The sequence below is a fragment of the Protobothrops mucrosquamatus genome, unplaced genomic scaffold (genome assembly GCF_001527695.2).
Source record: "Protobothrops mucrosquamatus isolate PMUCROS unplaced genomic scaffold, P.Mucros_1.0 scaffold1348, whole genome shotgun sequence".
Classification (NCBI taxonomy): domain Eukaryota; kingdom Metazoa; phylum Chordata; class Lepidosauria; order Squamata; family Viperidae; genus Protobothrops; species Protobothrops mucrosquamatus.
In genome coordinates, this window is record NW_015387544.1 from 122,178 (window position 1) to 147,097 (window position 24,920).

General features: G+C 39.1%; 1 protein-coding gene across 1 annotated transcript in view; it reads right to left on the bottom strand.

The window, feature by feature from the left end:
- Positions 1-1,053: 1,053 nt before the first annotated feature.
- ABLIM3 (actin binding LIM protein family member 3) overlaps positions 1,054-24,920 on the bottom strand; it is a gene marked incomplete at its 5' end in the record, with an annotated part of 31,123 nt that continues 7,256 nt past the window's right edge. Inside the window, 11 exons of the mRNA XM_015821555.1 lie at positions 1,054-1,180; positions 2,943-3,023; positions 7,482-7,489; positions 8,567-8,627; positions 10,287-10,345; positions 11,669-11,698; positions 14,500-14,647; positions 15,164-15,228; positions 15,748-15,882; positions 22,391-22,441; positions 24,651-24,749. Coding sequence (XP_015677041.1) covers positions 1,067-1,180; positions 2,943-3,023; positions 7,482-7,489; positions 8,567-8,627; positions 10,287-10,345; positions 11,669-11,698; positions 14,500-14,647; positions 15,164-15,228; positions 15,748-15,882; positions 22,391-22,441; positions 24,651-24,749 — 851 coding nt within the window. The remainder of the gene's footprint in view (positions 1,181-2,942; positions 3,024-7,481; positions 7,490-8,566; positions 8,628-10,286; positions 10,346-11,668; positions 11,699-14,499; positions 14,648-15,163; positions 15,229-15,747; positions 15,883-22,390; positions 22,442-24,650; positions 24,750-24,920) is intronic.

The window sequence follows — 24,920 nt, forward strand, 5'->3', positions numbered from 1 at the left end:
TCCAAAGTTGAGTTAAAGTACCTAAATATTCAGGTGAGCATATAATGTTGTGTTCCAAGAAACCTAGTTTCCTATTCCCTGAAGGTAGGAGTATCTGCTGAACCAGAATGAATTTTAGTAAGTCACTTTGTGCCCTGTTTTCTACAGTTCTCTGAAGAAGAATGGAAGACAGCTGCATGTCACTGTAACTCAGAGAAAAAAGAAATTTTGGAAGCTAATATTTATTCATGGAAAAACAGTTTTAGAAATTGTTACTCTAATAACTATATAAAGCCTCCATACATCAACCTGATTACTGGATGCTGCAGGGAGGAATGTTAAGTATGTTCATCAACTTAAAGCCCATCTTTTTAATTTCCAAGAGTCATCTGGATGTCTGCTATAAGAAAAAAGAATGCTGACTGGATAGCTTTGGCTTTATTTGTATTCTTTTATACCAACATTTTTAAATCTTGGTGCAAAATCTCTCTCTCTCTCTCTCTCTCTCTCTCTCTCTCTCTCTCTCTCTCTCTCTCTCTCTCTCTCTCTCTCTCTNATATATATATATGATTAAGATAGTGAGGAAAATAACAGAAAAATGCAACAGGCATTTGTTGAGCTACCATTAGAGACAAAAACTGGTTGAGATAAATCCTTGGCCTGATTGAGCAGCATACTTCGGATATTCTGAAACCATGGGGGAGAGGGGAGGCGTATAAAGATGGTTGGCTCTATCAAAGCATGCCCCCACTTCCATCATCCTATCTCTTCAGATTTGCTTTTAAGAGGCTCATGGGTGAGGTACGATAATGCCCAAGGTTCTCAACATTGATGTAAGAAAAAGAAACAGTTCAGTATAAAACAGGTTCCCACATCCTCCCCACACTTGAAAAGTTTCCCAAATAACAATTACTCTTTTTAAAAAAAACAAAACAAAACAAAGAATAAAAGAAACAAAGAGCATAAAAATATCTGTGAGACTTCAGTTCACTCTACAGGCTTCCAAAGAGAACAGCCAGAGATTCTACTCTGTACTATACAGAGCTTCTATATAGAGATATTTATATAGTTTTTATATATACTGTTTTCAAAAGAGCCGAGCCTGCTTCTTCAACTCATTTCTTTTCCACAAAGCCAGGCGATCAAATTCAGCAATAGTCATGCCAAACACCTGGTAAAATTCCTCTGGAGACAGATGGCGCTGGAAAGAGAACAGGGAAGTGTGACGTTATACAAGTGTGGCTAATGTACATGTGTGACAACAGGCACCTGATTTGAAAGATATGTAAGCTCTGAGCAACATTCAGTTTACACTGTATCTTCAGGCTCTACATTTGAGGCTGCACGTAGACATGACCCTTCTTTCATAGTAATCTGTTTGATTTTCTGGAGTTTGTAGCACAATTATTCACACAATTCCTTTTAGTGGTTTATTGAAAGAGGTTTCATACCAAAGGTGGGCCTTGATGAATTTGGAGATTTAAATATCTGAGTCACTCACCCCAGTCTCTCTTCCAGCCCATTATCACCTACCTGTTCCAATTCCCCATGAGCACATCTAGACATGCAAGGAAGCATTGGGTGTGCTTGCATGTGTTTTTCTTTATGTATTTTTATTTTTCTCTACAAAATACTTCTAGACTCAAAGTAGTGTATCTTCCTCCTCCTCCTCCTCCTCCTGCTGTTATAATATTAACATTTCTGTAACACACAAGATTGTATACTCACAACTTTGGTATTCAGGAATAAAATGGAGGAGGAAGGGGTGATAAATAAGCCCAAAGCTTCTAGGAGCAGAAGCAGTCGGGAATATCCACATTTTTGATGATTTATATTTTTGTTTTAGGTTTTTCTCTCCAAGTATTTCTTACCATTTCTTTACTTAGAACAAAATTGACAAAAAGAAGGCCAACTCTAAGCTGATTATTAAAGAAATATAAATTATATTTTTTGCATCCACTGGGAAATTATCAGGATGAACCATAAAACTGTAGATCAAAAGGTCCATCTGAAAACAACCTGAGTCTTAATTACCTGCAGACAAGAAAAATATGTTGCAAGGACCATTGATTTGCCTTGTGTTCCACAAATGAGGAAAGAAATTGATTAGAAAGAATATTCTATCAAGCTCTAGAGAAATTAGGAGATTCAAGCAGTTCAAATGAGTATAAAGATTTATTGCAAACTTAAGCTCTCTACAAGAATCTGAGCTACTAAGGCTCAAGGGAAATTGGCAGGAGTTAAGACGGCATTCAAAGTGGGCTGGACTTAGATCTCTTGTTGGCATGCAGGGACTCATGACTGATGGTGCATTTGACCCCCTCCCTCAGTCTCAGCCTGGTTTTCTCCTACACATTTATGATGCAAGGCAACTATGAGAACAGTGTAAAGGCAGGGAATCTTTTGATTGCTATTGCTGGCATCTAAGGTGGCAGGGAAGGAAGAAAACTGCAGTGGACAAGACAATGGTGCAAAGTGGCTCAAGCCACGGCACTCTTATAGAAAGCACAGAAATTTTTATTTTCCTTTCAGTTTATTTTCCGTTCAGTATTTTCCCCTTTCTTGATTAGCTCTGTCTGTCTATCATTAAAAAAAAATCAAGAAGGTCATAGTAAGCTACCTTTTATTGTTGCCAAAAGAACTAGATTAATATATTTACAAAACCCCCATCAAGAATCAGACTCAACTTGAAGGAAAAATTTTAAGCAGCTGTATATTACTGTTGTATGGCTTACTAAGAACATGTAAGGAAGGAAAATATTTTTCCAGCTCCCAGTTTGAGTAAAGTACTTCTTTTCTAAGGGATTTCTATGAATTGGGGATTTACCAAATGCAGCAAATTTGCTGCCTTTTATAGTAGATCTCCATGACACCAAAAAACCCAAGGTTGAGAAGAATGGAAAGATTCAGTTTCAGAGGTTCCAGAAGTACTTGGAGGTTTCCAGATGCTGGGTTTGACTTACTTCTAACCGAGTTCTGTCCACATCTTTGGGCAAGCGATTTTTCCCCCTGGTTGTCACCAAAAGCAACTCATAAGGGTATATCTGCAAAAGAAGGAGGGGGAAATGATCAAAGAATCAGAAAAATAAGAATTAGCTGAATATAGTTTTGAAAAAATGTGTAACATGTATGGGAGCTTCCACACCAGCATTTTGCATCATTTTAGGATTAGCCCTGGATCTGATTGATCTCACAATATTTTCTATTTTGGGAAGTGAGTTTATTTATTTTTGACTCTGTTCCAGCTTATTAGAAATCACAGCAATGCTGCTATTTCCTACCTACTGAAATGCAGCAGCTCTGTCAATTTTGTAAGTAGTCCATTTTCCTTTTGGGGAAAATACTTGTCATACTGCTTTCTAGCGCCTAGCCATAAGTTCTGTCCATACAGATTTAGCATCCCGTTTGGTTAGTGTCATATGTTCTGTTGGAAAGGTTGCAAAATTGCTAGCATATTTCACATTTCATTTACAAATTTAGATGGGTTTTTAATTGTCACAGAGGAATGGTGGAAGGTGCTCAGGAAGCCTTTACAGGGAAAGAGCATTTAAAACTGACACGAGAGGACTTCCGGTTTGCTATCACGGCCACCGCAGCTGCTGGAAGGCGAGCTCCATCTTCCACGTTTGATTTCATTCCGCTGGTGGACCCTGGAAAGGGTCGAAAGTCACCCTGTAGGGGCGACGAGCAAGAAAGAGACCCCCCCACTTGATCGTGGGAGGGCGGCAGCCCTCCCGCTCAATCCGAGGAAGCCCTCCAAACCGGCGGAGGAAAGATCGGCCATAGCAATATGGCTCATCACTAAGCTGCAGACAGCCGAAGTCAAACTTACCATCAAGCACTTCTAAAGCAACGCGGATGAAACTGGGTGAGATCCGATCTTCTCTTTAAGATCCTAAGTATTTTCTTTTCCTGTAAAAGCTGCCCAAAGTATCTTTTCCCCATGAGGAGAGAGGGAAGGGAATTTCTACCCCACCCTCTAAGAACAGTGGCGAGTGACTACCCAGGGGAGTTAAAGCACTAAAAGAACAATTTTAATCTAATTGGATTTATGTGTTTCTGAAACTTGGGGACCAAAAGTTTTCTCCAGTATTTTTACTGGAGACTTTTGTTTTTATCTACAAAAAAGAAATTAAACTGGAAAAAGGATTATAAAAATTTTGGACTTAAAAAACTTTAAACGGCATCGGTGACATCTTGTGGTGACATTTGGTATTACAACTTGTTATTGCCTAAAAGAGACTTGGCTTGAAGCCCAGACTTCAGATAAAATTCTTTTGACCTTGATAGATACCACCTGTGAGAAACTCAGCTGTAAATAGAACTTCTGGGCAGCATAACTGGCCTGCTTGAACTATGAATGTAAACCTTTACTGACTTTCAGAGCTATATGTGGGAAATTGCTTTCCTATTTCTTTATCTGAGGAACATTGGTTATTATATGAGATGATGAAATACCTTGGACTATAAAATCTTACTTGACAAATGACTTCTACTATAAACACTACCTATAAACATGTAAAATAGAGGTCCCATACCTAGTTATAAAATTATTTTTAACGTCTGATTTTAATATCCTCAACTTAACACACTATTAAAAGAATATGGATGAAGACCAGGAAAGGATCCTTTCCATGTTGAAAGCAATACATGAAACCAGTTCTTTCAGCTTGTGACAAAATAAGATGCAACATAAAAGAACAAGATGCCAGCTTAGATATACATACCCAAATTTTGACTACAACCAAAGAACTAGCAACACAAAAGATAACAGAAGAAGTGGAACAATCAAATACTAAGATTCAACAAATACAGTTAATGGAAAATCCAGAAAAGGGAGTGACAACACTGAAAATGGAAAAGACTTTCTATATAAATCAGAAGATATTTGAGGAGAAAGAAGAAGAACAGATTGAATGGAAGATAAACATATCAGGACAATCATGGGGAATTGGAATAATAGGGAGACAATCTAATGAACACAAATGGGCTAGCCCTTCTCAAAAAATGGCAACTAAATGGTCTCTCTTATTTCAAATAATATATATAATAATAAAGGGAGATCTATTTGATGATTTAAAAGCACTGACATGGAAGGCTAGTTGGCAAAGGAAGAAAGCCAGAATAAGGCTGAAGAAAATTGGGGTTTTGATTTATTAGAGGGGATTTCATATTACTAATTAGAGGGTTAAAGAGAGAAGTTGAGATAAGGGGAATTTTGGTCATTAAATTTAAAATATTTGGAAATTAGTTAAAAATAAGGATTCTATTTGTTTAATATTTAATTAGACCCAAAATATGATTCTGGCAACTCACAATTTAAAGCATGCCATAAGAGAAGTACAAGAATATTTTTGGAAAATATTGCTGCTTTCTCTGATTACAACACAGTGATCCTATTCAGTGTAACACTGATATTTACAGTTTCTGTTTACTCAGAATAGCAGCAGCACAAGTGATGCCATAATGATAACAAATAACAGAGCTGGAACGGACCTTGGAAGTCCCCAACCCCCAGTCCGTGGACCGGTACTGGGCTGCAGCATGCCAGCAACCGGTCCACACAAACAAGCAAAGCCCCACCCGCGGGATGCAGGCAGCACACAAAACCATGCACCTTCTGGTCCGTGGAAAAACCTCTCCACGGAACCGGTCCCTGGTGCCCAAAAGGTTGGGGACCTCTGTTCTAGTCCAACCCCCTGTTCAAACAGGAGACCTATACCATTTCAGACAAATGGTTGTCCAATCTCTTCTTAAAAACCTCCAGTGTTGGAGTACCCACAACTTCTGGAGGCAAGTCGTTCCACTGATTAATTGTTCTCACTGTCAGGAAAATCCTCCATAGTTCTAGGTTGGTTCTTTCCTTGGTTAGTTTCCGTCCATTGCTTCTATGATCAGCTAAAGCCCCAAAAGATGCAGAAATCACTTTTATTTAGTTCAGCATATTATTAGTAATATGCTGTAATTATTAGTAATAGTAAAGTAATGCCTTTCTTTGTAGAACATGGTAGGCTGTATCTCAGTAACAGAGGTCATGTTTTACATATATCCCCCCCCCAAAAAAATCAGGTTTATTTCTCAGCCTCAGACAGCCTCGGGAAAAGATTTCTTTCTGAAACCCTGCCAGCCAGTATACCTCATACAGCATAATTTTAGATATATTGGATGTCAATTATTATACTCTTCTGTCAGCATATACTTTAGGAATTGAAGTCAAAGATATTTGAGCTGCACCAGGTCACAAAATGCTAATTTGCAGAAAGACATTTTATAATTATACTTTTTCAGTGTGAAGATGCTCTGGGAGAATCTGATTCAGGCTGATACTGGCTCAAAGCAAAAGGGCCAGATATCTATTACCAGAAGAGACCAAGGGATTCCAGAAATCTGAAGGTGAATTATGATATTACAACCCAGATGGGATATAATTGCAATATCTATGGGAAATGATTTATTTTCATTTGTTTATTGGCAATTGAATGGAAGTCGGTATTCTAGGCACATAGGAAAGAAGGTTCCAGCAAGTGTTAAAAATAAAAACTCAAAGCAATGTCGAGCAACAGTTTCACTTTCATCCCCTTTTTACTTATAATGTTCTTTACTTAATTCATCAAATTCTCTCCTTTTTTTAACTTCATTTTATCCTTTACTTTCCCTTAGCATTCCTAGAGCAGTCTTCCCATTGCTAAATCTATTTAATTCTTCAAAAGCACATATTTTCACAAAGGATCTTTATCATTCATTCATTCATTCATTCATTCACTCACTCACTCACTCACTCACTCACTCACTCACTCACTCACTCACTCACTCACTCATTCATTTATTCATTCATTCAATTCTTATTTTTTATCATACAATTCTTTTTTATATGTCTCAAATATAAGGAATACTAGGATATCTTTCTAAATCATCAAACTCAGCTCAGCATCATCACATACAAAGTTTCATAAACCAAAGTCAGAATCTTCCAAGGCCATGTTAGTTTATGATCATGGGAATTTAGTACATGTGAAGTTCAAAGCTTAGGACTGGGTTTCCCAAACTGTAAACTGTACTTTTTTGGGAGAGCTACAGAGACCAGGGGAATGTGAAGGAAGCATTTTAGTTACTTTATTACAATAAATCCACCATCCAAATACCAAAATGAACACAATGAAAACAATACAATGAAACTTGTCATGTTTTCATTGTTCATTTGTGCATTTTGGTATTTAGATTTTTAGGGGAGGTATGTACATTAAGATACACTAAAAGGAAGCTTGGTGGCAAAAGGTTGAGAAACTCTTGACTTAGTAAGAGGCATTGATGATGACTTTATTCAAATAGATGTACTCAAGGCACCAGAAGTAGTAAAAGGGAACAAGATCAGATTCTCTTTTAACTCAGCTATTAATGCAACTTTTTCTGGTTGCTATTTAGTATAGTGAAAGCTTCCTGCTTTTCAAAGAAAGAGCATCCATGTTGCTACAAGTCTCATAAGATTCTTGAGAGCATGTTACCTTGTATTCTGAAAAAGATAAGACAGAGGGAGGGAGGGAGACAAAAAAAGATAAGTCAGTCTCCAGTCCCTTTTGTTCAACAATGGCATCTTTGGCATTTGCAAACCCACTTGGGACTATTACATTAAAACTTAAAAGCAAAATGCCCTCCCCCATTGATACTGTGGTATTTGCAAAATTAGGCATTATTGGGGCCTGCTTGACCATAATTGGTAGCATTATAGATTACCTTTAAAACAATCTAAAACAAATTCACTGTAAAGCTAAATTTGAGGATAGGACTCTGTAGCCATGTATTATAGATTTGTTTAGTTCAGTGTTTTCTAAACTTATTTGGCCATGGACCATTTTGGGGATTTGAATATATTGATAGAACACATATGTGGTTTCCAGAGATAGAAGACTTTTATCCTGATGCATTTGATTAATATATTATATTTAAAAAATGAATAATTCAGTCTTTGAAACAGTAGAAGCTAATAGTAATAGATCTGAGTGTCCCAAGTGCTTTCTCTTGCAACTGCAACTATTTGTCAACAACAGTGTTTTCTATCCATAAAAGATTAATACTGGTAGGATGACTGTTTTTGCTTCTGTTAATGACAATTTTTCTTAACATTAAATCTTAAAACTTTATATCAGAAGCCAATAACATGTGGGCTTCATGTGACATTTGAATCTAATCAGTGTTATATTTCCCGCCTTTAATTGTTGGGCAGACTGTGAACTGCAGATTGATTTCACCAGGCACCACCAATTTGTAATAACCACAATCAATTCTGTTTCAATTTTGTAAAGTTTTGGAATCCACTTTTTCAGAAATATTTTCCTAATATATTAAGAACACAATCTCAGGCCAGTATAAATCCTGATAGGAGAAAATCTGGGAACACGTGAATTAATATTAAGAATTAAGAAACACAGTATTTACTTAGTTAGCACATGGATGTGCCACCCAATCTTAGACAGCTTTCGCCTGTCTAAAAACAGTCGTCATCATAATACATTGATAAAATTCAACTTATCAGACAGCAAGTCTAACAATCCCCCCCCCCCAAAATCTGTCCTAAGGTCATTCCACTCACCTCGCATTCCCCAGTTGACGGCATTTGTGCTGTCGTAGTGGAAGAGTTCAGCGCTGGGAGGCTGCATAGAAAATTATAGTATAGAGGAAGGAATGGTCAGTAAATGGAACAGGAACACAATCCTGTTAAAAATCCCTCTATTCTTTTATAGCTGCTTATAGCAAGAAATATATGAAAACACTTGCTTGGTTCAATAAAGATGTTCATAAACCTTTCCTGCCATTTGTGTGTACCGGCAAAGAGAGTGCAGATAGGGGCAGATTAATCAGATAAATAGTTAGGATGGGAAGGAGCTAAGAGGAAAGAATAAAAGTGTCTGTGGAGATTCTCAGTCATTCAGGTCATAGTTGTCTCAAAGGTGTTTTTTCAAAAGGCAAACTGGAAGAAGAAAGAAGAAGAAGGAAGAAGAAATAGAAGTAGATTCACTTCTCATCCAAGAAGCTTTATCAGTTCTGGCCAGAACCTATGAAGCTTCTTGGATAAGAAGCGAAATGTCTTCTTCTTCCTCAAAACAATTTGGTTGCCTTTTATAAACGTCTTCTCCAAAATCAGTTGCTTAGCTGTTTTCTAGAGAAAATATGCCAGAAGGGTAACAACACATTAATCTGAGGAATGAAAGTTGACTTAAAGCTTCAATTTGGGATATTTTTGCTATATACTAATATTCTCCCCAGGAACCAGTATCATTTTTGCTTGTTTATATTCAGTTTTGTATGCCGGTCTGGTTCAAGACAATATGCACAATAACAATAACAATGTTTAGTGTTATTCACATAATCATCTTTTGAGGAGGTTTATCTAAGTGTCATCTTATTGATTGTCCAAAGTCAGATGTATTAGCATGTCAATAATTCTCAAGTCTTAATGAGATTGTTTAGTTCTGAAATAGGTTACACATTAGCTAAAAATTGTAAGAGTTTTGAAATTACAAGATTGGTTCATGAGTAGGGTTATCCCAATACATTGCACCCTTTGTGGAACTTTTAAAAAAAAAATTCCATCGACAGAAACTGGCTGGATTTGTGAAGATCCTAACTTCAACAGTACTAATGGGATAGTGTCCCACCACTATCCCTGTGCAGAAGGCCAAATTAAGGAATGCTGGGCACAATATAACTCTTCCCTTATGCTTTCCATCTCCCAGCTGTATCAGACAACCTCCTCATTCTGGCAAGAGAGAGGACTAGCAGATTTCCAGGGGAATCTGATCCAGGATTTATTCCAATGATGTAAACTTTCCTCTCATTTAGCAGTGGCTTGTGCTACAAAGCCATAAGCAAGCTCCATGGAATACAGTGCATAGGCTTGAGCTTAGATCATGAAACTGCTTCTCAAGCAGAAACTTTATACACTGGACAAATGCTTTCCACTCTAGTTAAAGAAGCCATTCAAAGGCACCAGCTATTCTTATATATGCAGGAGTGGCTGTGGTTTTCTAGTCCCAAACTCCCACTGGTAATCTAATATGTTCATATCTTCACTAGGAGTCTCCATAACTGTTTCTTAGCAACTGCCCAATACTCTCTCAGCATAATGCTTGTGGAAGGACATCAATCCCATTTCTGACATCGACATGACTCTCAACATTAGCCCAGAGAACTTCTTATTCTTACAATGAGAAATAATCATAATGGGGAGGGCAACGTTTATTTTATTAAACGTTTATTAAAGTTTTCATACAAATAATTGGAAATACTTTCACTTGGGGATGAGATCTTACCCTATGCATCCCATTCCTTCTGTAAGCAGGAAGAGAAGCAGATTTTGAAATGAGGGGATCTGAGGGAGAAAAAAAAGAGAGAAAGGACAAGTCAGAATTAATATTTCCAATGAAGAAAAAGTATCTTTCTTGTGGCCAGCTACAGAACAATACTAATTATCAGAAGAAACAGAAAGAATGTCCACCCATAGTTACTACTATTACAGATAGTCCTTGCTTAACAACTGCTCACTTAGTGACTGTTCAGAGTTACAACAGGCCACCCAAAGGCTACTTATGACCCTGTTCAATAGCTGCACATACCCCTGCAGTCACGTGACTGCATTTTGGGCGCTTGGCAACCAGCTCACCTTTATGGCCCGGTTGCAGAGTTCTGCTCTCACGACTGAAATTTACAAACTTTTTTGCTTTTCAGCCAGTTTCCAGCAAAAACAAACACCCATAGGAATAGATACACTTAACAATCACAGCATTGCTTAAAGATAGCTACAAAAAAATGTCAAAAAAGTAGATCTGGTCATGCGAGTACCTGGATTTATGACTGAAATTTTGGGCTCAGTGTTGTAAGTCAGAGGTCCCCAACCTTTTGGCCACCAGGGACTGGTTACATGGAGAGAGGTTTTTCCGTGGACCGGAGGGGGCGTGGTTTTGTGTGCTGCCTGCATCCTGCGGATGGGGCTTTGCTTGTTTGTGTGGCCCAGTTGCTGGCATGCTATGTCCCGGTACTGGTCCACAGACCAGGGTTGGGACCCCTGTTGTAAGTCAAGGACTATCTGTACTGATATTATTTTTAAATCTTGCCTTTCTTCAAATAAGCATGTGGTAAACTATGTGATCTTTTACCAATTTCTTCATCATTAGCTGGGATGACTGCTAAAAGGTGATTAGTTCAAGGTTGCCTAATCAAATCAAGGATCTGATTTTGTTCTTTCTTATGTCTGACTCCTTATTTATTTCACCACATTTTCTTTGAAAGAACTGCATCCTCCAGAATAGCAGAATAATCTCACTCAAGGCATGATAAGGGAAGTTATTCAGAACATACAAACACATTTCCATTCCCAATATACATTAATGATGTTAATAACAGATAATAACCCCATGAGAGCTGCCTCCCAAGTTGGTTTAACTTAATGTTTCTCAACCTGAGAGCAGTAGCCTACTTCACTCTGTTTAACAGTAGTGTTGCCATTTCATCTTTACTCTTGAACATTATAGATGCACATATGTGAAGCCATAGATCAGTCCATAAATATCACCATCTACTTACGGGTAAAGAGTCCTATAATTAATCTAGTCCAATTAAACCCCATCAGAGTTCTTGGGGTAAAATGGATTGAAGAATACAAAGCAAAAGAGGCAGGAAGTTGAGAAACACATACCACTGTCTGCCAGGTAGTGTGACCGGGGTGCTGTAAAAGGAGACAAACCAAGATATCAGGCGCATTGTTGGAATATTTTTTCCCCTAAGAGCATTAAATTAGATACACTCATGCAAAAAACTGTCTTAGGTGATGGCACAACTATGAGAATAATGTCATGATACTGTCCAAGCAGTAGGTGCCACTGGAGTACCTTGTATCTGGGTAGAGTTGGGAGTTTCTTGTTATCTTCTTGTTTTGTTTCAGAATGACAATATTCTTATCCTGATATACTCTATAAACTGTATAAACAACAGTGTATGCAAAATAAATAATAACGAGTTTAGAGAACTCTGGATGAATAAATGTTGTCAGCAGATTCCCTGACTCCCACTTCACAAAAGCCATAACACACATGGACACACACACACCCCCCTTCCTTCCCTCCAAAATGTTCCTGTCTGCACACTAGTTGATGGAAAAGAATGCTGGGGGAGGTGAGAGAGAGAAAGAAAGATTTGGTATGAAAGCATTTGCCAGTGCAATCTGATATTCTTCACAGATTTCTGAGCGGAGTCCAATAGCCCTGGATCCAAGCTATTATTTTTCACCTGGCTCTGGATAATGAACTTTAGGCCCCTATTAACGTAAACAAACAAACAAACAAAATGAGCAATCCTGAAATTTGCCAATCATCAAAGAGGCCACTAGTTCTCAGAGTGCAGAACATACCTCTGCAGTAGCTTAATTGGAGCCCATCCTGAATACTTTCCATCCACCTGCACTTGCCTATTTGCCACAGTCTTACTTTTAATTAATTGAACTCTTCCTAATCAGCCAATGACTACAGTTCCCTCTCAGTGTAGAAGCCAGACCAATTATTAATGCAAATCCAGTTTCTGCACTAAGATGTTCTACAAAAAAATGGTGCTTGCAACAGAGTACTGGCCAGAGTGGCACCAAATGGGCCTAGGGGTTCATGGGAGGAATTATTTGCAGGAGTTTCAACTCTCTCAAAAAACACAGCACTGATGGACCATGAGACATTGTTATGTGTAAATGCATGCATATACATGTATATGACTCTACACATGTACAAACATTGGACCCCATGTTTTATATACTGCCATGTATTAGCATAATTGTAGTATACTGTATGTCTCTGTTTTAAATTGTTGCTTTTATATAACATTTTCTGCTCAAAACCTTCCCCAGACAGGGTACCCCTGCCTTTTTTATGATCAAGAGTTAAAAATAATGAGTTTTGAGTGAGACTTTGTATTATGTGTGCCAGGTACCTATCTCATTTATCTGCCTCAGTCCAACAGCCCTTAAGGCTGCTTTGCATTTATTTTTTTAAGAGTGGCAAAAAGATGCACACACATGCCAGATCCAGTTTGACTTTAATAATAATTTAAAAAACTGAACAGCTGCTTAGCTAACAATAGTCCCATCTGGTGGTCAGTGGATGCTATTGTTGTTGCACACCTGTAATTCTTCAACTTTCATTCATGCTCTACTTGTCTATCAAAATAATGTAGGTGAGATAAAGTAGTTTATTTAATAAAAATCTATTTTGATTCCAACTTTAGTAAGGTAATTCAGGTGTATTATAGTGCAAGAGTTAATGTTGCAACAAAATGTATGTAGTAAATCCACATTGCATCGTTGAAACATAGCGATACATACAAAGTGATTCATATAGTCAATTAAATTCAACTGTCTTGGAATATATGGCTTCGGTGAGTATGATTTTATTGTTAGACGCTTAGTCTTGACCTCAAACATTAGAGAGCAGCCTCTTGAATTTTATTTTGGCTTCCTGAAATAGATAACTACAACAAAACACAGACATATGAATCACCTAGCCTGGTACAGTATGTGTGGCACACAACCAACAGGGAAACAACTAGAAATCTTTTCAGACATCTAGCTCATCTCAGCAGTAAAATGGATGTACTTAAAGGCTACTTCTTGATGTTCCTTAGCATTAGTAGGGGATATTTTGGATCTGCAGGAATTACTATGAGAGCAGTGTTCCCTAATCAGAGTAGGGGCAAAAATGCTTGGGAGTTAAGGGGCAATTAAGTTATAGAGAAATAGGGATGGAGTAGGGACGGTGGTCATGAGCTGGATATATGCATATAGCAAAGTTCAAGTTCAAAGTTACATTTGAATTATTAACAGGTAAAGGTTTTAAGAGCTTATTCTTTGGCTTTTTCTTTGAGAATGGCAAAAAATCAGATGGTTTGATCAGGCAAAGAAATGCAGTACAAGAGTCAGAAACAGCATTAAGCAAATGGACTGATTTGTTTAATTGCTCTGAACATATAAAGTTCGTCTTCCATGGCTGCTGTTATTTTCTTTGTTTTCAGGGCTCTTTTACCTCTAAAGTCACTTCCCACTAGCAATTTTTAGGGTGGTCCAAGATTTCTGAGCTGATATAAAACTTGTTTTCATTCCTATTATATCACTAGAAATTATGATAATTTGCTAATGGGCATTTAGCCCCAGTTTCATCACCTTTTATTATGTTTTTGTACAGAGCAAGTAAAATCTAGCTGGAACAATCACATCCATAGTTCTATTCAATTGTACAAATTTCTTCAAGTCTATTCTTGGTTGTCATTGAGCTGCCAGCATTGGAGCTTTCCAGTGCTAGCAGGTTGAATATCTGATCTCATCTGATCTCAACACTTTAGTGGGAGATCAGTGCTCTGGGATCCTCACATACAGTCATGGTTCCTACAGAAAATCAGCTAATGACTATTCAATCTTTCACTGTTGAGTGTTCCTAAAAACAGCCCTCTGCTGGTAGGCAGAGTGGTTGTGATGTGCCTGTTGTTGCTTACAGCCATTTAAGGAGCTCTCGTAGCCTGCTGTATGAAGAGCTTCTCTGCTACTCGCTGAACTGCGGGGAGGCGTCCAAGGGTCCATGTATGAATTAGCACGGGCCTTCATTTCTTCCTTCAGTATCAATCGGCCAATTCCTGTCTGGATCTACATATTTTAAAAGGTAAAGGTAAAAAAGAATAGAAGGCATAGAGACAAACTTTTTCTTTCAGCTATATATAAAATAGAACAGAGCTGGAAGGGACGTTGGAGGTCTTCTAGTCCAGCCCCCTGTTCAAGCAGGAGTGTCCTATACCATCCTAGACAAGTGACTGTCTAGCCTCACTATCAGTGTTAGATGGGATGGTGTTCAACTTCCATATTTTCCAGCCAACCATATGAATTTTGGAAGACCAGCATATCTGACAGTCACCAGATTGGGGAAGGCTGGACCACCTCATCACAGAGGAAAGTGGCTTTATCTGAGGCTATAGAGAAGATAGCTGAACTCCTTGCCAAGTTGTGAGTCCTCTTTTCGAATGCACTAGAGGTCTTCATAGAAAAAAAAACACTGAAGGTTCACTACCCCAAAGAGAAAAGGGTCTTGGGGAGCTAGTCTGGAAAGAATATTGTCTACACCAGCATGACAGCAGGGGCAAGAGTTAATCAAAGCTGAACACTCACTCTGTGCATCCCTCGATCAAAGCTATCTTCTTCTCCTCCTGATGAGAATCTTCGAACTCGGGGAGCTACAAGCAAATATGGGGAAAGCATTCAGTTCGGAGTTTGCATACAGAGTAAGGCAAAAGGTTATTAGTGGACAAGCTAAGATTGATTTCTGTTGCCCAGTTGTGATCTATTCTTTTCAGCAGGGCCATCAAAGTCTGAAGTGCCCTGGAGTGAGAGTGGGAAGTCAGGGTGCTGTTAAGAGTTGAAAGTAGGTGGGGTCCAGAATAAAAGATAAATTTTGTGTGAGATCACTTATGTTCATATTTCAAGAAATCGAATACGTATTCTCCAGCCATACATGCAATAATTCCCTCCTTATATCATATTACAACCTGGTAATTAACTTGGACATATACGTGGACTGCATTGAAGGCTTTCAGAGAACCAAGGTTATTTGTCATAAAATACAAAACAAAAACAAAACCCCCCCACCTTGTCTTCCTTTAGAGATCTCAGATATAATCTCCCCCAATATGTCCTTGATATATGGGGTAGAGTTGGAATATAAAGATTTTAGTGTCCTGAATGCAGAATGTTACCTTTGGGTGAACCTTGAAAAGTCCAGTACTCTGTTTCTGAGTGATAATATGGATCTGGAGAATAAGCTGGACTATATTTGGAGGTCTGAGAGATGTCTTCACTAGTTTTGCTTTTTGTAGCTGCAGAGTGGGAATCTGAAAAAGCAACCAGGGAAAGAATCAGCAGAAGTGGAAATCAAACTTTAGATGCTCTGGCTCAAATAATATAAGACAGCAGATGACCAATCCTATTTACATTCATCCTGGATATCCCAATATATAAACTGGAGGATCAGATGAAGAACTTTTTATGCAAGGCACAAAAGCCAAATCTACTTCCTATCCACTGCTATGTCACCATAAATGTTCTGTGGTGTTGGAGGTCAGATATGGGAACACTGTCTGGGAGATCTATGGGGAGAACTGAGTCTGATTCAGATTTGGCATCTCCTTCCTGCCCAAACCCTTATAATTAAACACTGTTCTTTATGTGTAATTATAATAGATCCAATTGGTTCTACTCCTGTCATGACTTTATAACATAGAATAGAATAGAATAGAATAGAATAGAATAGAATAGAATAGAATAGAATAGAATAGAATAGGAAGGGAGCTTGGAGATCTTCTAGTCCAGCCCCCTACTCAAGCAGGAGAACCTATACCATATCAGACAAGTGACTGTCTAGCCTCTTCTTAAAAATCTCCAGTGATGCAAGTATTTGTTCGTTCTGAGCCTTTGCTTTCCTGACTTCATCTTTACATGTTCTGGCTGTCTGCTGATAATCAGCCTTAGTTATGTGCTCCTCTTTCCATTTTTGTGTATTTGTCCTTTTTGTTTTTCAGTTTGTCAGAGAGATCTTTGTGCAGCCATGCTGTTTTCTTCTTGAATTTCTTGTTTTTCTTTTTCATGGTATTGTGCTGGTCTGGGCTTTTATGATCACATTTTTGAGAGTTTCCCACGCTTCTTGGGTTATTTTCCGCTTTAGGATTTTCATCCATGGGATCTTTCCTAGATTCTCTCTGAGTTTGTTAAAGTCAGCTCTTTTGAAGTTCAAGACACTGGTTGGATTGTTTTCTGTTGCTAGTGTTTGTGTTATATTAAATTCCAGTATGACATGGTCACTTTCGCCCAAGGTTCCAACAACTTCAACTCCCTCTATCACTTCTTCTCTATTAGTTAAAATTAAGTCCAGTATGGCTTTACGTCTAGTTCCCTCCTCCACCTTTTGGATGACAAAGTTGTTGGCTAGGTTGGTTAGGAATCTGTTTGATATCCTGCTCGCTGCAGAGTTTGTCTCCCAGTTGATATCTGGATAGTTGAAGTCTCCCATTACTATTGTGGTATGCTTCCTACATACATTTGTTAACTGGTTGGCAAAGAGTTCATCTATTTCTTCTGATTGGTTGGGTGGTCTGTAATATACACCTATGGTAATGTCACTTTTTTTCTCTTTTATATTGACCCATATGCATTCTGAAGAGATTTTATCTTTGATCATGTGCATTTCTGTAGATATGTAATGTTCTCTTACATATAGTGCAACTCCCCCTCCTCTTTTTGTAGACCTGTTTCTTCTGAACAATTTGTATCCATCCATCAGTCCATTCCATTCATTGGTTTCGTCCCACCAGGTTTCTATAATGCCAACTATGTCATACCCTCCCTTGTGTACTATTGCTTCTAGTTCACCCTGTTTGTTCCCCAAGCTTTGAGCATTTGTATACAAGCATTTAAGACTTTTGTGCCTGTGCATGGGTATGTTTCCTGTACCTCCTGAATGTTGTTTGAGTTTTTCTTTTTTTTCATCTCTGCCCACCTCATTGTTTGATTTGTTTTCTTGGGATTTATGATTGGTTTTGGGTTCTAGAGATTCTGAATATTGGTCACCCTTCCCCCTCACGTAATAGAGAACAATTCTGTATTCTAATATAAGATGCTCATTTCCCGCATTATTTCTGGCTGCTTCCAAAGTCAACTTCAAAAATTCCAGTCTAGATTGCAGTGGGTTGCAATGGAATCAACTGGTGTTTAGTCTGCACTACAACCACTGTAGGCCCTGACTGGTCATGTCCTTCCCAAATCATGCAGGAAAGGCATGTGCCCAGCTTTTGATTCAGAAATTATGCCTTCATGTTTTTCCTAAAACTTCTTAGCAAGGAAGAATTGATAAGTTAGCTTCATAACAATAAAGTTGCAACGTTCCTGTGTTGCAATTTAAATATATTTTTCAAAAGAAAAAACAAAACATCGCAGTCCTGTAGGCAGACTGGGAAAGCAAGAGAAGCATGCTTCACCCAGTTGGACAGAAAAAGACTGCCTACTGGTAGGCAGTTGAATGGGGCATTAACCTCCAAGGTTGAGGGTACTTGAATGAGTTAATGGGCTGTCATGAGATAAACACCAAATTAAAAAACCAAACTGCAACTGTAGACCAGCAGAGAACATAATTGCCTGTTATGTTTGTCAGCCCAGTGGCCAGCCAGAGGAGGGAAGGGAGCATGACAAACACTGCAGCCAATCAGAACTAGACTGCTAATAGACTGGAACAAAGCTCTGAGAACAGCTGTTTTGAATGGAAGCTGGAAAATTCCAGGCAGGGATGCATGTGCGAAGGGTTGGGAGTGGGACAACGATGATGTCATCTGTTCCTACAGCCTGAAAGCAATCAACGGCCCATCCTGGCAACGGGCCAAGCAGAAAGTGTGGATATGCCCATACAGAATTGAAATTACGCAGTTTGCCATTTGTCAGTAAAACTTGCCTAGTCAAATCTACATCTGCCAAACTGTACTGTATCCAGGGAATGGCTCCAGCTCTGGAACTGCACAGAATTCTAAAATAGAACTGGCTGCACTCCATGTCTGTTGCTGCCATTTTTAATTCTCTGCGTTCAGGAGGGTTGTGTTTTTTTTCTTGTAGAGAATTCAATCTCAGTTAACAACAGGGAAGACTCCTGACTGAAACTTTGGAGCCCTGCTGCCAGGTGTTACTTGTAGACATCCCTTAATTAGGTGGACCAATTGATTGACTTGGTATGGGACAATATGTCAAGTTACCATGCTTTATGTCCAAAAAAAGTAGGGTTTAGACTCAGTAGGTAGCAGAAAGAGAGGAGGAGGAGGAGGAGGAGGAGGAGTAAAACAAGAAAGGGACTAGCAAGTGGGGCACTCTTAACTGCTAGCAGAGCTGAGGTAGCAAGAAGCATTATGTGGTAGAGCTGACATGCCATTTATCAATCTATAGTCCACTCCAAGATTCACAGAGTAGAATTCCACTTGAGCATTTGCAAGCCAAAGCACACAGCCTAGATGAGCTTCCACCTCCTTGCTCGTATCATTCAAATGATTGCAGACATTTTTGCATTCGGTACAAATTTCTGAAGTAGGAAAAGTATATTGGTTCACATGAACGCCAATATGCATATAATCATATCCATGAAGATGTTGCAGCCACACACTCAGTGCTCACTGCCTACAGCAACAACCCATGTCTTTAAAGCCAAATTGATGGGGAACAAGTTGAGGAGGGAGGAAGGAAACATTAATCTTAGTGTCAAAGTCATTAGATACTACTTAAACAACTATCAGTTGTGTTGTTTTTGAAAACTGAACAGCATAAACAAGGAATTTATCTATATTGGAATTCAGATGGTGGCTTGAGATTGGGTTCCTTAGATTTGATATTTTCATGGGGAGAAAATTTGAAAGAAGCAAACAGAAACCTAGCTTGGAACTATGTTTGTATAAATCATTAAAGTCCCCTACTCTTAGCTAGGATCCTAATTCTGATCTACCACTCCTGAAAGCTAATTATTTTTTTTAAATTTCTGATTGCTTGAATAGTATCTAGTCCAAGATGACCCTCAGAGAATAAGGATAGGGAAAAAAAAGTTGTATGTGATTTAGCATAAGGGTTTGAGTGAAGAAGTGCATTACATAATGTGCCACCTTATTTAGCCTTTAGTTAGTTGCTACACAACATGGGTTGAAAGCATCCATTCCAGGTTTTCATCTCAAAGATCCACAGCAAGTAAGAAAAATTGAACAGAGATTTCTTCCCTTTCCCACAAACATCCCCACATACAATTAAAAGCATTCACCCATTTATGCCCGATCTATTTGGGCTGTAAGGTTGGAAGGGGATAATAATACTTTGAGAGAAAGCTAGAGATGATTTGGGGGCCATGCTATGCATTATGAGAAACATGCATCAGCATTGCTAAACTGGATTCTTTTATATAAGCAGCTGCAAGTCTCTATATCTGGATGATGCTCCCAGTCTGGATGTGGCTGTGGCAATAGACTTCACGTGCATGTACAAAATTCTATTCCTTTTTTAATGTTTTAATTCATCCATGTTGTTTTTATTTCAGATAAATGCAATTTATTCCTACTGTGATGCTCTAAAATGAATATGTAAATTGAATTACTAGATAACCAACTATAGTGGTTTTGTCAAGTATGATGGGCAAAACTCCAGATTGCATGCATATAATTTACAAAGTACTGTAAGTCATCTTCATTGTGTGATTTTGAGTAAAAAAAAACAGAATCCAAAAGGGGAAAAAAAAACCCTATCTGTAAACTGCCAAGAGTTCATTTAATGAGCAACTAAGAGCTGTGAAGTACACAAACTCCAAGTCTTGCTGCAGGAAGTCAGAAGGTTCTCAGAAACTTGCTGCTTCAAAGGTGAGAGCCAAAAGCAGCTACTTACAATGCAGTGGGGTGCAGTCAGCCAGCAAGCAGGGAGTTATGAAGATAGCACATTAGGAAAGGGGAGAAAAAAAGAGAGGAGGAGACACCTGGTTACCACATTAAAGGAAACATCACAAGTCTTCTAAAACAAAAGCAGACTGTTGAGAAGCTCAGAGGAACAGTCTTTCCTCTTCAGAGCTCCACCTTCCATCACCTCAGAGCTCTTCCTCCAAAGGTGATGAAGAGAATTGATTTCTATAACTTTTCCTGCCATACAAGAGCACGGGACACCTGGCTTTGAAGCAAGTCCGGCCTTGCTCCTTTTGCGAGATCTGTGCCTGCATCCTAAACTGGAGTCAAACTATGTTTCTGGCCTGTTTTTACAAATAGTAAAAGGCCGAGAAGTAGAGTGGATATTCTGGTGGTGTTCATTGGTCTTCAAAAGCAGCCAAGTAATTATGATACAGCTCTTTAATATTCATATCTTTGCTGTACATTTTGGTTAAGCTTTACTCTTCAAACATGTACAGTCTTCTAAATCAATGGTTGTTAGAAATATGCTACTTTTCCTAAGGACCTATAAATAGACAAGCTTTTTCTGCTTAGCTGAGAGGGTAGGTAAGTACAAATTAGAGATAAATGAGCTAGGGCTCCTATGAATGTTTTGGGTCTATTCTCAATCGGTCCAGCAGCGAAGAGTTTTATAGGATTGGGACACTTTTCAATGTATCTATCTGATGATGCTCCAGCAATTTTTAAAGCTCTGTAATAGAGTCATATGGCTTATACTTTATACATATTAATACCTTAAGATTAGGCCACAGAAAAGTACAGCGAGGTCTATATATTCACTTTGTGACATTTTTGCTTCAATATATTTTTCAAGTTCAAATGTGAACTTACCATTCCTTCTCTCATCACCTTTTTTTAATATAGAAAACCATCATATCCAACTACCTCCTTAAGCCAGCCTGGAGTCTTTTAAAAAAAAATTAAATTCATTTCTCTTCTGTACTCCTATGTTTAGCTCATCATATAACTAAGTCACTTCTGAACTTGGCATGGAATGTTAAAACAGACTCTTCTAGTTGATCTTCTTGGCTGAAACTCTGTATGTTGGTCATCTCTTTCCTTGATTACTGCAGACTTCACTCTGATTCCTATGATCTCAGCGTGAAATCTCTCAATACCTATTTGACATTCTGCTGCCCAGATCATTCACTTCTCTCATTACTCTGACTTCTTTGGTTTCTTGTACCCAATTGGGTCCTATATAAACCCCCTAATGTGTAGATTTGAACTCCTATAGGATTGTCATCCCCCTTCCACAAATATTTCTTTGTAGTTTTCTAAAATAACTCTTCATGATTTTTCACTTTGCTGTTCAAAGGTTCTTCTCTTCTGCCAAAGTTCTCGTTCTGCTTTCCCCTTTCCCCCGCTCTTCTATTTTCAGCACCTTTTGTAAAATATTTTGTTCCCTTTGTTCTTGTTCTTCCCTCCATGGAAAGCATCTATTTTCATACACTACAGAGTTTCCAACTAAGGAGCATCAGTAGCACAGCCACAGCATCTAATGGCATCTTAGTAAGCTATATGGTCCTGCTTCATCTCATATCCTTATGTTTTAAAAGTTAATGGACAATAAGAATTATCCACTTAAAAGCAATGTGCTATTTGCCTGCCTGAGGTACACTGTTGAGTGTTTACTTTTTCTGAACACATGGAGGCACCCTAAGATAAGAGATCTAGCAAGCCCTCCTCTCACAATTCTGAAAGGCCATTATACTCTCATTCTTTTCAAAGTCTATTATGTCCAGGTCTGGTTCTGCCACCAACTTTTGTATAGTTTATTGAGCCACTTCCAATGCACACCACCAGACCTAAGCAGAACTTTGGTTTATTCTAAGTTGCATGCCCATATATATATATATATATATATATATATGTCAAAGCCATGCCCAAACTGTACCGTGTCTTTTATAGATGGGTGGTTTCCGGTAGATGTTACTCTCTGCAGCAGCTGGAGGTAAAGAAAGAAGAATAATGAAAGAAAGAAGGAGATAGCAAAAGAGGGGAGCCAGGGTGTGAGGCTTAGAGGTACAGGAACCTGCCTGTCATTCTTGAAGAGGGGTGGTGGGAATCTTCTCCGTATCATTTTGGCAGCAGAAGTAAAAACATATATAATATAGAAAAGGTTAGCATGATCCCTATACTAGTCACATGAGCCAGCAGATTTGCAAATAAAATTGCCTGCCCAAGATTACCACTGCCTGCTTAATTCGTTTGATACTTTCCCATCTTAAGATAAAACAGCCTTATCTTAAATACCTGCAGAGCGAACTTAGGCTGGGAGATGGTTTAATGGAGGGAAGAAGGAATTAATCCTCTTTGTGAGCTATTTCAACAGCTATAAGACAGTGAATGTGTGCATGCACAAGAGGTCATGCTGTGAGCATGCTCACTACTGACAGCATGCAGGGTCAGGCAGAGAGAGTTGGTAGCTGGCCTCAGCTCCAGAGATGGGAAGGCCTCCTTTGGTGAGTGCTAACGGCCATTGTCTCCTTGGCTGGCAATGGCACAAGATGATTTATGAGTTGGTTACCTAGAGATACCGGGACAAAAATCCCATCCTTGTTCAGGAGTCAGACATATTCTCTTCAAATAAGAGAGAAGCAAAGCAAGCTGGGAATAGGAGCTACTCTATCAGCACAGAAGCTTACTGATGGGCTGATCCGGTGTGTAGGCAAAGGGGCCATCCATAAAAGACACAAGCAAAAGCTACAGGAGCAGTAGCCATCACAATGACCGTTTCAGTAGGGCTAATGATGAAAGGGGCATACTAGGGCAAGGAAAATTCTAGAAGGCAAATCAAGGCAATTCAGGCCAGTTACATCAGCTGATCATGCCTAATTCAGGTAAGTTTCACTTTCCTGCTCTATGTCTCTCTGGAGATGCCTTGCAGAATACACTAAGGTCAGGAGATTGTAACAAACATGTGTAAATACTTAACCCCAAACTGTAAATTTCAAGCATTTCTACAAGGACCAAAATCTATCTGGAGTTTGATAACTTAGGAGATGAATGAAAAATAATCAAATCCCAATGCTGAACTTTATCAGCTGACGGACTCTATCATGTGTGACCTTAATGGAAGCCAATGAGATCCACATTGTTATTTCAGGCTGCATGGAAAACAAAGAGCTTCTTCTTCTTCTTCTTCTGTGTCTAGATCAAACTTTAAACTGCCAGAATGAAGCCACCTTCTTGGCTTTGTCGTTGGCCCAAAATTATCAGAACAGACCAAGAGCGAAACCTAGAAAGTAGACTGTGATTCCATTCTGGTAGGAAGATGTTGCCCTAATTCTAGATCAGGGTTCTCCAGAGTGGTCAATTACTGTTGTTTTATCGCTATTGTTTTTATTCACAGTACTATTAGTTAAATTAGTATTTATTAAATTATGTTCATATAATACATGTTTGAGGGTTGACGAACAATCTATAACTTCATGAAGGGTTTGATGAACTGAAGAGTCCGAGGACTCCTGTTCTAGAGTGAAGGAAGGAAGGCTCCCACCGCTGCCAGCTTTGGCACAGGAATGGTCCTTACATGTTCTGACCAAACAAATGAGGCTCAATTTACCTTGTGAGCAAAGCTGGTTGCAGATTGTGCAGGCGGGCAAGTGGGGAAGGCATTCAGGTCTCTACTTGCAGCCTGACAAGGGACAGAGGTTGGCTTCCCTCCCTCCCCCTCTGCAGGAGGGGTGGGGCAGTGGCCCTTACCTGGGTCTCTGCTGGAGGGGAGCAGCCACCTGGCAAGTCCAGAGAGATCTGGGGGAAGGGTGCAGCGGGCCCTGAGGGGAGCAGGAGTATAAGATAAATTATGTGTCAAAGATGTGGGGTGTAGAAAAGCTCTTAGCTGACAGACAAGCTTTACCCTCTGGCCCTTGAGGTAGGAGAAGAGAAGGAGAGGAAGAGGAGAGTCTTTCCTTTGTACAGGGGGCAGGGGAGAGGGAGATTTTAGAGAAGGAGAGAAGGCTGCAGGTCTTGTTTATGGATGGCCTCTACCATGCAGCTGTAGCTTGCTGCGGCCAGCTTACCTTAGGCTGGCAACAGCACTACTCATGCAAATAACACACTTGGCACAAGCATGCAGGCTAAAAAAGAAAAAAAGAAAAAAAGATCCCATACAGCACTCCTTCACTGGCTGGCCAGAGGCCTCCAGAGCCTACCTGGAATGTGGAAATGCTTAGGAGCTTGGTATGAGGTTGGTGTAGAAGACCTCACATCTAACTGGCTATAGTAGGGGGAGCTGCGTCCACTCTCTGTCCCTTGAAAGAGCAGATTGGAGGGAGCAGCAGAGAAGAAAAGAGAGAGGCAGAGGAAAATTGATGTTAAAAACAGTATTTTAGAAAATTAGCAAGCCATCTGTGAATTTATGGTGGGAGTACATGGGTGGAGGGAGGTGGTGGTGATGGCGGTGCTGATTCTTTCAACACATA